Source organism: Rattus rattus, chromosome 7 (genome assembly GCF_011064425.1).
Source record: "Rattus rattus isolate New Zealand chromosome 7, Rrattus_CSIRO_v1, whole genome shotgun sequence".
NCBI lineage: Eukaryota > Metazoa > Chordata > Mammalia > Rodentia > Muridae > Rattus > Rattus rattus.
In genome coordinates, this window is record NC_046160.1 from 28,366,607 (window position 1) to 28,379,035 (window position 12,429).

The 12,429-nt window shown below is 40.9% G+C and overlaps 1 protein-coding gene across 1 annotated transcript in view; it reads left to right on the top strand.

Annotated features, from left to right (window-relative positions):
- Apob (apolipoprotein B) overlaps window positions 1–12,147 on the top strand; it is a 38,585-nt gene extending 26,438 nt beyond the window's left edge. The window contains exons 25-29 of the mRNA XM_032909188.1: window positions 133–506; window positions 1,021–8,487; window positions 9,022–9,136; window positions 9,239–9,422; window positions 10,312–12,147. Of these exons, the coding sequence (XP_032765079.1) occupies window positions 133–506; window positions 1,021–8,487; window positions 9,022–9,136; window positions 9,239–9,422; window positions 10,312–11,847 (9,676 nt within the window). The 3' untranslated portion in view covers window positions 11,848–12,147. The remainder of the gene's footprint in view (window positions 1–132; window positions 507–1,020; window positions 8,488–9,021; window positions 9,137–9,238; window positions 9,423–10,311) is intronic.
- Window positions 12,148–12,429: the final 282 nt, after the last annotated feature.

Consider the following 12,429-nt stretch of genomic DNA (forward strand, 5'->3'; position numbering starts at 1 on the left):
AGTGTGAGAAATATCCTGGTGAAAAGAACATAGTGCGCTTGGGGGTAGGGCAAACGTAATATTGCTAGAGGAGTCAGAGGGTGTTGAGTTCTTAATGTCTGACTGTGGGGACACTGTCTTGGTTCATTTCAGTGATGGCCGAGTCAAATACACACTAAACAAGAACAGAATAGAGATTGACATTCCTTTGCCTTTGGGTGGCAAGTCTTCAAAAGACCTCAAGGTGCCAGAAAGTGTGAGGACACCAGCCCTCAACTTCAAGTCTGTGGGGTTCCACCTGCCGTCTCAAGAGGTCCAGATTCCCACTTTTACAATCCCCAAGACACATCAGCTGCAAGTGCCTCTCTTGGGCATTCTAGACCTTTCCACAAATGTCTACAGCAACCTGTACAACTGGTCAGTCTCCTACACTGGTGGCAACACCAGCAGAGATCACTTCAGCCTTCAGGCTCAGTACCGCATGAAGGCTGACTCTGTGGTTGACCTGTTTTCCTACAGTGTGCAAGGTGAGGCCTGCTCAGGTACTGGGTTCATAAGACTAATGTATTACACATTCTGATGGGGAAGCTCTAGGAGGAAAGGATTTGGGCTTTCCTATAGATGCTTTTTGTTGTTTTTGGTTTATTTATTTGTTTTGCTATTTGGAAGTCATTTCATTCATTCAACTAATAAAAATATTTATTAAGCATATATTAAGTAATAATCTGTTAGGCCATAATAAAAGCAGCCATATATCTAGTAATTATAATTTGGCTTAATAAACACTCTGATATAGTATATACTATACAATATGAGGTGCAATAGAAGCATTTGATAAGGGAACTCAACGCAGTCTGCAGCAACCAAGGATAACTGGAAGAATGCCTTTGACATCAAATTTTGTGGGTATAATATAAATGTCACCATTACACAATTGCTCCAGCTATGTATAAGGTTCCTACTGAAAGACTTTCAACTTAAAGGTTGTTCTGGAAATTTATTGCTTAATTTAACCAATATCTTTGATTTTTTTTCTGTTAGGATCTGGAGAAACAACATACGACAGCAAGAGCACATTCACTTTATCGTGTGATGGGTCTCTACATCATAAATTTCTAGATTCCAAATTCAAAGTCAGCCACGTAGAAAAATTTGGAAACAACCCAGTCTCCAAAGGTTTATTAACATTTGAAACATCTAGTGCCTTGGGACCACAGATGTCTGCTACAGTTCAGCTGGACTCAAAAAAGAAACAACATCTGTATGTCAAAGACGTCAAGGTTGACGGACAGTTCAGAGCATTTTCATTGTATGCTCAAGGCGAATATGGCCTGTCTTATGAGAGAGATGCTATGACTGGCCAGATGAGCGGAGAATCCAACATGAAATTTAACTCCACCTACTTCCAGGGCACCAACCAGATAGTGGGAATGTACCAGGATGGAATGCTGTCTGTCACCTCCACCTCTGACCTGCAAGATGGCATATTCAAGAACACAGCTTCCCTAAAATATGAAAACTATGAGTTGACTCTGAAATCCGACAGCAGTGGGCAGTATGAGAACTTTGCTGCTTCCAACAAGCTGGACATGACCTTCTCTAAGCAAAGCGCACTGCTGCGTTCTGAACACCAGGCCAACTACAAGTCCCTGAAGCTTGTCACCCTTCTTTCTGGATCCCTCACTTCCCAGGGTGTAGAATTAAATGCTGACATCTTGGGCACCGACAAAATTAATACTGGTGCTCACAAGTCAACGCTAAAGATTGCACGCGATGGAGTATCTACCAGTGCAACCACCAACTTAAAGTACAGCCCGCTGCTGCTGGAGAATGAGTTGAACACGGAGCTTGGGCTCTCTGGGGCATCCATGAAATTGTCAACAAGTGGCCGCTTCAAAGAACACCATGCAAAATTCAGTCTTGATGGGAGAGCTGCCCTCACAGAGGTGTCACTGGGAAGCATTTACCAGGCCATGATTCTGGGTGCAGACAGCAAAAATATCTTCAACTTCAAACTCAGCCGAGAAGGACTGAAGCTATCCAATGACATGATGGGCTCCTACGCTGAAATGAAACTCGACCACACACACAGTCTGAGAATTTCAGGTCTCTCCCTGAACTTTTTCTCAAAAATGGACAATATTTACAGTGGAGACAAGTTTTATAAGCAGAATTTTAACTTACAGCTACAGCCCTATTCTTTTGGAACTACTTTAAGCAATGACCTGAAATATGATGCTCTAGTTTTGACCAACAATGGAAGGTTACGGCTGGAACCACTGAAGCTGAATGTGGGTGGCAACTTTAAGGGAACCTACCAAAATAATGAGCTGAAACACATCTATACCATCTCTTATACTGACCTGGTAGTAGCAAGTTACAGAGCAGACACTGTAGCTACGGTTCAGGGTGTGGAATTCAGCCATAGGCTAAATGCAGACATCGAAGGGCTGGCTTCCTCCGTTGATGTCACTACCAGCTACAGTTCAGATCCACTGCATTTTAACAATGTTTTCCGCTTTGTTCTGGCACCGTTTACCTTGGGCATCGACACGCATACAAGTGGTGATGGGAAAATGTCCCTCTGGGGAGAACACACTGGGCAGATGTATAGTAAATTTCTGTTGAAAGCAGAACCTCTGGCACTTACCTTCTCTCATGACTACAAAGGATCCACGAGCCACAGTCTCCTGTACAAGAACAGCGTCAGCACAGCTCTTGAGCACACACTCAGTGCCTTGCTGACTCCAGCTGAACAGACAAGCAGCTGGAAATTCAAGACCAGCCTGAATGACAAAGTCTACAGCCAGGAATTTGAAGCCTACAACACTAAAGACAAAATTGGTGTCGAGCTTAGTGGACGGGCTGACCTCTCTGGGCTGTACTCTCCAATTAAAGTGCCGTTTTTCTACAGTGAGCCTGTCAATGTTCTTAATGGCTTGGAGATAAATGATGCCTTTGACGAGCCCCGAGAATTCACAATTGATGCTGTAGTGAAATACGATAAGAACCAAGATGTCCACACTATCAGTCTCCCATTCTTCCAAAGCCTGCCAGATTATTTGGAGAGAAATCGAAGAGGAATTATAAGTCTACTGGAAGCCATGAAGGGGGAATTACAACGTCTCAGTGTTGATCAGTTTGTGAGGAAATATAGAGCGGCCCTGAGCAGGCTTCCTCAGCAGATTCATGATTATCTGAATGCATCTGACTGGGAGAGACAAGTAGCTGGTGCCAAGGAAAAATTAACTTCTTTCATGGACAACTACAGAATTACAGATAATGATGTACTAATTGCCTTAGATAGTGCCAAAATCAACTTGAATGAAAAACTCTCTCAACTTGAGACATACGCGATACAATTTGATCAGTATATTAGAGATAATTATGATGCACAGGACTTAAAAAGAACTATTGCTCAGATTATTGATAGAATCATTGAAAAGCTAAAAATGCTTGATGAACAGTATCATATCCGTGTAAATCTAGCAAAATCAATCCATAATCTCTATTTATTTGTTGAAAATGTTGATCTTAACCAAATCAGTAGTAGTGGTGCGTCTTGGATCCAAAATGTGGATACCAAATATCAAATCAGAATCCAGATACAAGAAAAACTACAGCATCTCAGAACACAGATTCATAATATAGACATTCAACAGCTTGCTGCAGAGTTAAAACAACAGATTGAAGCTCTTGATGTCCCAATGCATTTAGATCAACTGAGAACTGCAATTCTATTCCAAAGAATAAGTGTCATTATTGAGCGTGTCAAATACTTTGTTATGAATCTTATTGAAGATTTTAAAGTAACTGAGAAAATCAATACTTTTAGAGTTATAGTCCGTGAGTTAATTGAGAAATATGAAGTAGACCGACAAATCCAGGTTTTAATGGATAAATCAATACAGTTGGCCCACAGATACAGCCTGAGTGAGCCTCTTCAGAAACTAAGTAATGTGCTCCAGCAAATTGACATAAAAGACTACTATGAGAAATTGGTTGGTTTTATTGATGACACTGTCGAGTGGATTAAAGCAGTGTCTTTCAAAAATATCATTGAAGAACTAAATAGATTGATTGACATGTCGGTGAAAAAGTTGAAAGCCTTTGATTATCACCAGTTTGTAGACAAAACCAACAGCAAAATCCGTGAGATGACTCAGAGAATCAATGCTGAAATCCAAGCTCTCGAACTCCCACAGAAAATTGAAGCATTAAAACTGTGGGTAGAAGACTTCAAAACCACGGTCTCCAACTCCCTGGAAAAACTCAAGGACACCAAAGTAACTGTGGTCGTTGATTGGCTGCAGGATGGTTTGGCTCAAATAAAAGCCCAATTCCAAGATGCTTTAGAAGATGTACGAGACCGAATTTATCAAATGGACATTCAGGGGGAACTGGAGCGCTGCTTGTCTCTGGTAAGCCAAGTTTACAGCACAGTGGTCACCTACATTTCTGACTGGTGGACTCTGACTGCTAAAAACATAACAGACTTTGCAGAGCAATATTCCATCCAAAAGTGGGCTGAGAGTGTGAAGGTACTGGTGGAAGAAGGATTCATTGTTCCTGAAATCCAAACATTTCTGGGGACCATGCCTGCATTTGAGGTCAGTCTCCACGCTCTCCAAGAAGCTAACTTTCAGACTCCTGACTTTATAGTCCCCTTGACAGATTTGAGGATTCCATCAATTTGGATAAACTTCAAAATGTTAAAGAATGTAAAAATCCCATTGAGATTTTCCACTCCAGAATTCACTCTCCTCAACACCTTCCGTGTCCGTTCCTTTACAATTGACTTGCTGGAAATAAAAGCAAAGATCATTCGAACTATCGACCAAATGCTGAGCAGTGAGCTACAGTGGCCTCTTCCAGAAGTGTATTTGAGAGATCTGGAGATGGTGAACATTTCTCTTGCAAGACTCTCTCTGCCAGACTTCCATGTACCAGAAATCACAATTCCAGAATTCGCAATCCCAAATGTCAATCTCAAAGATTTACAGGTTCCTGATCTTCACATACCAGAATTCCAGCTTCCTCGCCTCTCACGCACAATTGAAATACCTGCTTTCGGCAAACTACATGGCATCCTGAAAGTCCAATCTCCCCTCTTTATATTAGATGCTAATGCCAACATACAGAACGTAACTACTTCAGAGAACAAAGCAGAGATCGTGGCTTCTGTCACTGCCAGAGGAGAGTCCAAATTTGAAGCCCTCAATTTTGATTTTCAAGCACAAGCTCAATTCCTGGAGTTAAATCCTAATCCTCTGGTACTGAAGGAATCCATGAACTTCTCCAGTAAACATGTAAGAATGGAGCATGAGGGTGAGATGTTATTTTCTGGAAAAGCCCTTGAGGGAAAATCAGACACTGTTGCAAGATTACACACAGAGAAAAATACAGTAGAGTTTAATAATGGTATGGTTGTCAAGATAAACAATCAATTCACCCTTGACAGTCAAACAAAGTACTTCCACAAGTTGAGTGTCCCCAGGCTGGACTTCTCCAGTAAGGCTTCTCTCAATAATGAAATCAAGACACTATTAGAAGCTGGACATATGGCATGGACTTCTTCAGGGACAGGGTCATGGAACTGGGCCTGTCCCAACTTCTCAGATGAAGGCATACATTCATCCAAAATTAGCTTCATTGTGGATGGCCCCATTGCTTCATTTGGATTCTCCAATAACATAAATGGCAAACACCTAAGGGTTGTCCAAAAACTAACTTCTGAATCTGGCTTCCTCAACTATTCTAAGTTTGAAGTTGAGTCAAAAGTTGAATCTCAGCACGTGGGCTCCAGCATTCTAACTGCCAAGGGTCGGGCACTGCTTGGGGATGCAAAGGCAGAAATGACTGGTGAGCACAATGCCAACTTAAATGGAAAAGTTATTGGAACGTTGAAAAATTCTCTTTTCTTTTCGGCACAACCATTTGAGATTACTGCATCCACAAATAATGAAGGGAATTTGAAAGTTAGTTTTCCACTAAAGTTGACTGGGAAAATAGACTTCCTAAATAACTATGCACTGTTTCTGAGCCCCCATGCCCAACAAGCAAGCTGGCAATTGAGTACTAGATTCAATCAGTACAAATACAATCAAAATTTTTCTGCTATAAACAATGAACACAACATGGAAACCAGTATAGGAATGAATGGAGATGCCAACCTTGATTTCTTAAACATACCCTTAACAATTCCTGAAATTAATCTACCTTACACAAGGTTCACAACTCCCTTACTGAAGGATTTCTCCATATGGGAAGAAACGGGCTTGAAAGAATTTTTGAAGACAACGAAGCAATCATTTGACTTGAGTATAAAGGCTCAATATAAAAAGAACAGAGACAAGCATTCCGTTGTTATTCCTCTGAAAATGTTTTATGAGTTTATGCTCAACAATGTCAATTCTTGGGACAGAAAATTTGAGAAAGTCAGAGACAATGCATTACATTTTCTTACCTCATCCTATAATGAAACAAAAATTAAGTTTGATAAGTACAAAACTGAAAATTCCCTCAATCAGCCTTCCAGGACCTTTCAAAATCGTGGATACACTATCCCAGTTGTCAACATTGAAGTGTCTCCATTTGCTGTAGAGACACTGGCTTCCAGCCATGTGATCCCGAAAGCAATCCGCACCCCAAGCGTCACAATTCCAGGTCCTAACGTCATTGTGCCTTCATACAGGTTAGTGCTGCCGTCTCTACAGTTGCCAGTTTTCCATGTCCCTAGGACTCTATTCAAGTTTTCCCTCCCAGATTTCAAGAAATTGAGCACTATTGACAATATTTATATTCCAGCCATGGGCAATTTCACCTATGACTTTTCTTTTAAATCAAGTGTCATCACACTGAATACCAATGCTGGACTTTATAATCAATCAGATCTCGTTGCTCGTTTTCTTTCTTCCTCTTCATTTGTCACGGATGCCCTGCAGTACAAACTAGAGGGTACATCACGTCTGATGCGGAAAAAAGTATTGAAGTTAGCCACCGCTGTCTCTCTAACTAACAAATTTTTAAAGGGAAGTCATGACAGCACCATTAGCTTAACCAAGAAAAACATGGAAGCAACAGTGAAAACAACTGCCAACCTCCACGCTCCCATTTTCACAATGAACTTCAAGCAGGAACTTAACGGAAACACCAAGTCAAAGCCCACTGTCTCATCCTCCATTGAACTAAACTATGACTTCAATTCCTCAAAGCTGCACTCTACAGCAAAAGGAGGTGTTGATCACAAGTTCAGCTTAGAAAGTCTCACTTCCTACCTTTCCATTGAGTCATTCACCAAAGGAAATATCAAGGGTTCGTTCCTTTCACAGGAATATTCAGGAAGTGTTGCCAATGAGGCGAATGCGTACCTGAATTCTAAGGGTACTCGGTCTTCAGTAAGGTTACAAGGAGCCTCTAATTTTGATGGGATCTGGAACTTTGAAGTAGGAGAAAATTTTGCTGGAGAAGCTACTCTCCGACGCATCTATGGCACATGGGAACACAATATGATAAACCATTTACAAGTATTCAGCTACTTTGACACAAAAGGAAAACAAACATGCAGAGCCACCCTAGAGCTCTCCCCATGGACCATGTCAACCCTTCTACAGGTTCATGTGAGTCAACCCAGTCCCCTCTTTGATCTCCATCACTTTGACCAGGAAGTGATCCTGAAAGCTAGCACTAAGAACCAGAAGGTCAGCTGGAAAAGTGAGGTCCAAGTTGAATCACAGGTTCTTCAGCACAATGCACACTTCTCCAATGACCAAGAAGAAGTACGCCTTGACATTGCTGGATCCTTAGAAGGACAGCTGTGGGACCTTGAAAATTTCTTTCTACCGGCATTTGGCAAGAGCTTGCAGGAACTCCTACAGATAGACGGAAACCGCCAGTATCTTCAAGCTTCGACTTCTCTTCACTATACCAAAAACCCCAATGGCTATCTCCTCTCACTCCCTGTGCAAGAACTGGCTGATAGATTCATTATACCAGGGCTGAAACTAAATGACATCAGTGGAATCAAAATCTATAAGAAATTAAGTACTTCACCATTTGCCCTCAACATAACAATGCTCCCCAAAGTAAAATTCCCTGGGGTTGATCTGTTAACACGATACTCTAAACCAGAGGGCTCCTCTGTCCCTACCTTTGAGACAACTATACCTGAAATTCAGTTAACTGTGTCCCAGTTTACACTTCCAAAGAGCTTTCCAGTTGGCAACACTGTCTTTGATCTGAATAAGCTAACCAACCTAATTGCAGATGTTGATCTGCCTAGTATCACCCTACCAGAGCAAACCATTGAGATCCCATCCCTTGAGTTCTCTGTACCTGCTGGGATTTTTATTCCTTTCTTTGGAGAACTGACTGCACGTGTTGGGATGGCCTCTCCCCTGTATAATGTCACGTGGAGCACTGGTTGGAAAAACAAAGCAGACCATGTTGAAACATTCCTGGATTCCACGTGCAGTTCAACCTTGCAGTTTCTGGAGTATGCTCTAAAAGGTAAGGAAATGTTCTTCCTCCTCTCCTGGATTCTATGTGTTTTCAACTGAGTTCTGAGTAAATCATGGTGTACTTAATTAACATCAAATTCACAATTGTTATCTGTGGCAAAATGTAGAACTTGTATGTACCGCCATATATTCTTAAAACTAGAAAACCTACTGACATCGAAGGACATTCTTTTAAATAGTTTTTTTCTGTTATAATTTAAAGACCAATAATACCACCAATTTATTTAAAAGAAAAAAATCATAGGGATTTGGAGTATTTCTCTGTGGAACAGAACATTGTTAGCATATATGAGGTCCTGGGTTCAAACCCTGGTACTACCACAAAATAATAATAATGATGATGATTATGATGATGATGATGATGATGATGATGATGATAAATTTTTAAAACAATCTACGAATTGCACATGGTATGTTTAAAACTTTTACGTTAAGTATTTGATTTAGATATCTATCCAAGTTTTCACCACATATACACACATAAAATGATGTACCAATGACATATAAATTCTCTCCTATACAGTTGTGGGAACACACAGAATTGAAAATGATAAGTTCATCTATAAAATCAAAGGAACATTTCAACACTGTGACTTCAATGTGAAGTATAACGAAGATGGTATATTTGAAGGACTTTGGTATGAAAGTTTTACTGACATTTGGTGTCCTTTCAAAACTTGCTATGGTATTGGCATCTCTGGACCCCTTCCATTATGACCCCTCTGCTTCTCTGCTTTCAGGGACTTGGAGGGAGAGGCTCATCTGGACATCACCAGCCCAGCACTGACTGACTTCCATCTGCACTACAAAGAAGACAAGACAAGCGTGTCTGCCTCAGCAGCCTCCCCAGCCATAGGCACTGTGGGTCTGGATGCAAGCACAGATGACCAGAGTGTGAAGCTGAATGTCTACTTCCACCCTCAGGTGGGTCCCAGCATGAGTATCACATGCTCAAAAGGAAGTAGAGCTCCAGAGACAACGCATTTCATTCTAGACAGTCTCTGAGAGCTCGCTCAAAATAGATGAAAGGCAAGTGGTGAGCCAGCCAAACGTCTTCATTGAGAAACTACTGTCCTGAAAACATTACAGTCAATCCTTGCTCAGCTTAATTATTAGACACACCCACGATACCCAATTAGCACTATTATTTTATGACTTCCCAGGCAAAGAGGAGGGCCATACCTCATCATCCTAAGACATGCACAAACTGCCACATGGACTTTTTTTTCTAATTGTGCTTTCTAGATTTTATTTTTGAGGCTTCATAATTCTTCCCTATAATAAGATTGTTTGATTGAGGCACATCAAATACATATCATGTCATTTATAACCTCTGCTGGGATCAAATCAAAGATGGCATTGCTAAAAGGAAAGGCATCAACCTAAAGCCTGTCACAACCTTGGCAAACGAGTGCTGAAGTTGTGATAACTGGCTGGACTTTCCCTTCTTCTTTATTCCAGAATATGTTCTTTCCTAACTCTTCCTTCCCTCCTCTTCCTCCTTCCCATTCTCCATTCAAGAAGGACTTAGTGTTAACCACTACTAAGTAGATACCACACATATTTTTTTTTATCCTTCCTGGAGCATATGACAAAGAGAAATTAACAACAGTGGGCCTGTTTAACCATAACCCATAAACCATGTTAGTTCCCATGAACTAACATGAAAAAGATACATTCCCCTTCAGAATATGGATGATCCTCTCCTCATCTTTACTTCTAAGTGCCGATGAAGTTTTAACGTAGTATATTATATAATCAGAGTCATTGAAAATGTGTTTTCTTCTCAACTGTTTTGTTTTTCTCGTTTTAGTCCCCTCCAGATAATAAACTCAGCATACTCAAAATGGAGTGGAGGGACAGGGAGTCTGATGCTAAAACATACATCAAAATCAACTGGGAAGAAGCAGCAGCTTCCAGATTGCTAGACTCCCTAAAAAGCAATGTGCCCAAGGCTTCTGAGGCTATTTATGATTATGTCAATAAGTACCACCTGGGAGGTGCTTCTTCAGAGCTAAGAAAAAGTCTTCAGAATGATGCTGAACACGCCATAAGGATGGTTGATGAGATGAACGTGAATGCCCAGAGGGTAACCCGTGATACCTACCAGAGTCTATATAAGAAGATGTTGGCTCAGGAGAGCCAGAGCATCCCTGAGAAACTCAAGAAAATGGTGTTAGGCAGTCTAGTACGTGTTACTCAGAAGTACCACATGGCAGTCACATGGCTGATGGACTCAGTCATTCATTTCCTGAAGTTCAATACAGTCCAGTTCCCAGGGAATGCTGGAACGTATACTGTGGACGAACTCTACACTATAGTCATGAGGGAAACCAAGAAGTTACTCTCTCAGCTGTTTAATGGGTTAGGACACCTGTTTTCCTATGTTCAAGACCAAGTAGAGAAATCAAGAGTAATCAATGACATAACATTTAAATGTCCCTTTTCCCCAACACCTTGTAAACTAAAAGATGTCCTATTGATTTTCAGGGAGGACTTAAACATTTTATCCAACTTAGGCCAACAGGATATCAATTTTACAACAATACTAAGTGACTTTCAGAGCTCTTTGGAGAGACTTTTAGACATCATAGAAGAAAAAATTGAATGCCTAAAGAACAATGAATCTACTTGTGTCCCTGATCATATCAACATGTTCTTCAAAACACATATCCCATTTGCATTTAAATCCCTGAGAGAAAACATATACTCTGTCTTCAGTGAGTTCAATGACTTTGTTCAATCCATACTTCAAGAGGGGTCCTACAAGCTACAGCAGGTCCATCAGTATATGAAGGCCTTTCGTGAAGAGTATTTTGATCCGAGCGTGGTTGGCTGGACAGTAAAATATTATGAAATAGAAGAAAAGATGGTTGACCTGATCAAGACCCTTTTGGCTCCTCTGAGGGATTTCTACTCTGAATACAGTGTGACAGCTGCTGATTTTGCTTCCAAAATGTCAACTCAGGTTGAGCAATTTGTGTCCAGGGATATCAGAGAGTATCTTAGCATGCTTGCTGACATAAATGGAAAGGGGAGGGAAAAGGTTGCAGAGCTTTCTATTGTGGTAAAGGAAAGAATAAAAAGCTGGTCCACTGCGGTGGCAGAAATAACGTCTGATTACCTCCGGCAGCTCCATTCCAAACTGCAGGATTTTTCAGACCAGCTCTCAGGCTACTATGAAAAATTCGTTGCTGAGTCCACAAGATTGATTGACCTGTCCATTCAAAACTACCACGTGTTTCTCAGATACATCGCTGAGTTACTGAAAAAGCTGCAGGGGGCCACAGCCAATAATGTGAGCCCCTACCTAAGGTTTGCTCAAGGAGAACTGATTATCACCTTCTGATTCGTCCGTTGATGTATTCAAATTAAACCTCCACATAGTAGGAGACTTTTTCAACTATTATAAAAACCATCCTGAGCCAGGCCTGCAGCCAACAGCAGGAGCAAGAAGCGCATAGAAACTACACCTGCAACCAAGCTGGCACAAAGACCAAGAATTCTGAAGCAGCCCAAACTCAAGATGACATATTTTTACAAGTTAGAGAAAAATCAAGATCTGAGTTATCTTGACAAACTCGGGATGGAAAGTAGGAGGGAGGGAAAAGCAAATAAATACTTCCTTATTGTGTAGCATACCCCTCAACTTGGCTCATTTGTATTGTAACATATTAGATCGCGAGCAATCTGGCTTTCCTAACCCTGGTTCAGAAAAAAAAATAGGGATAATATCTATATAGGATTCTTCATGAAAATTATTTAAAGTAATAGGTATGGGAAACTTTTGCCATTTTAATGCTGTGTGTAACCAAAGGGCTATTGTTATGAGGTGATTGGTTAAGGTATGCTATGTTAAAGAAAGAAAGGAGGTACAGAGATTGGTCCTGCTCTGGGGATCATTCATTCAGTACATCTTCTTCAGTAGTGA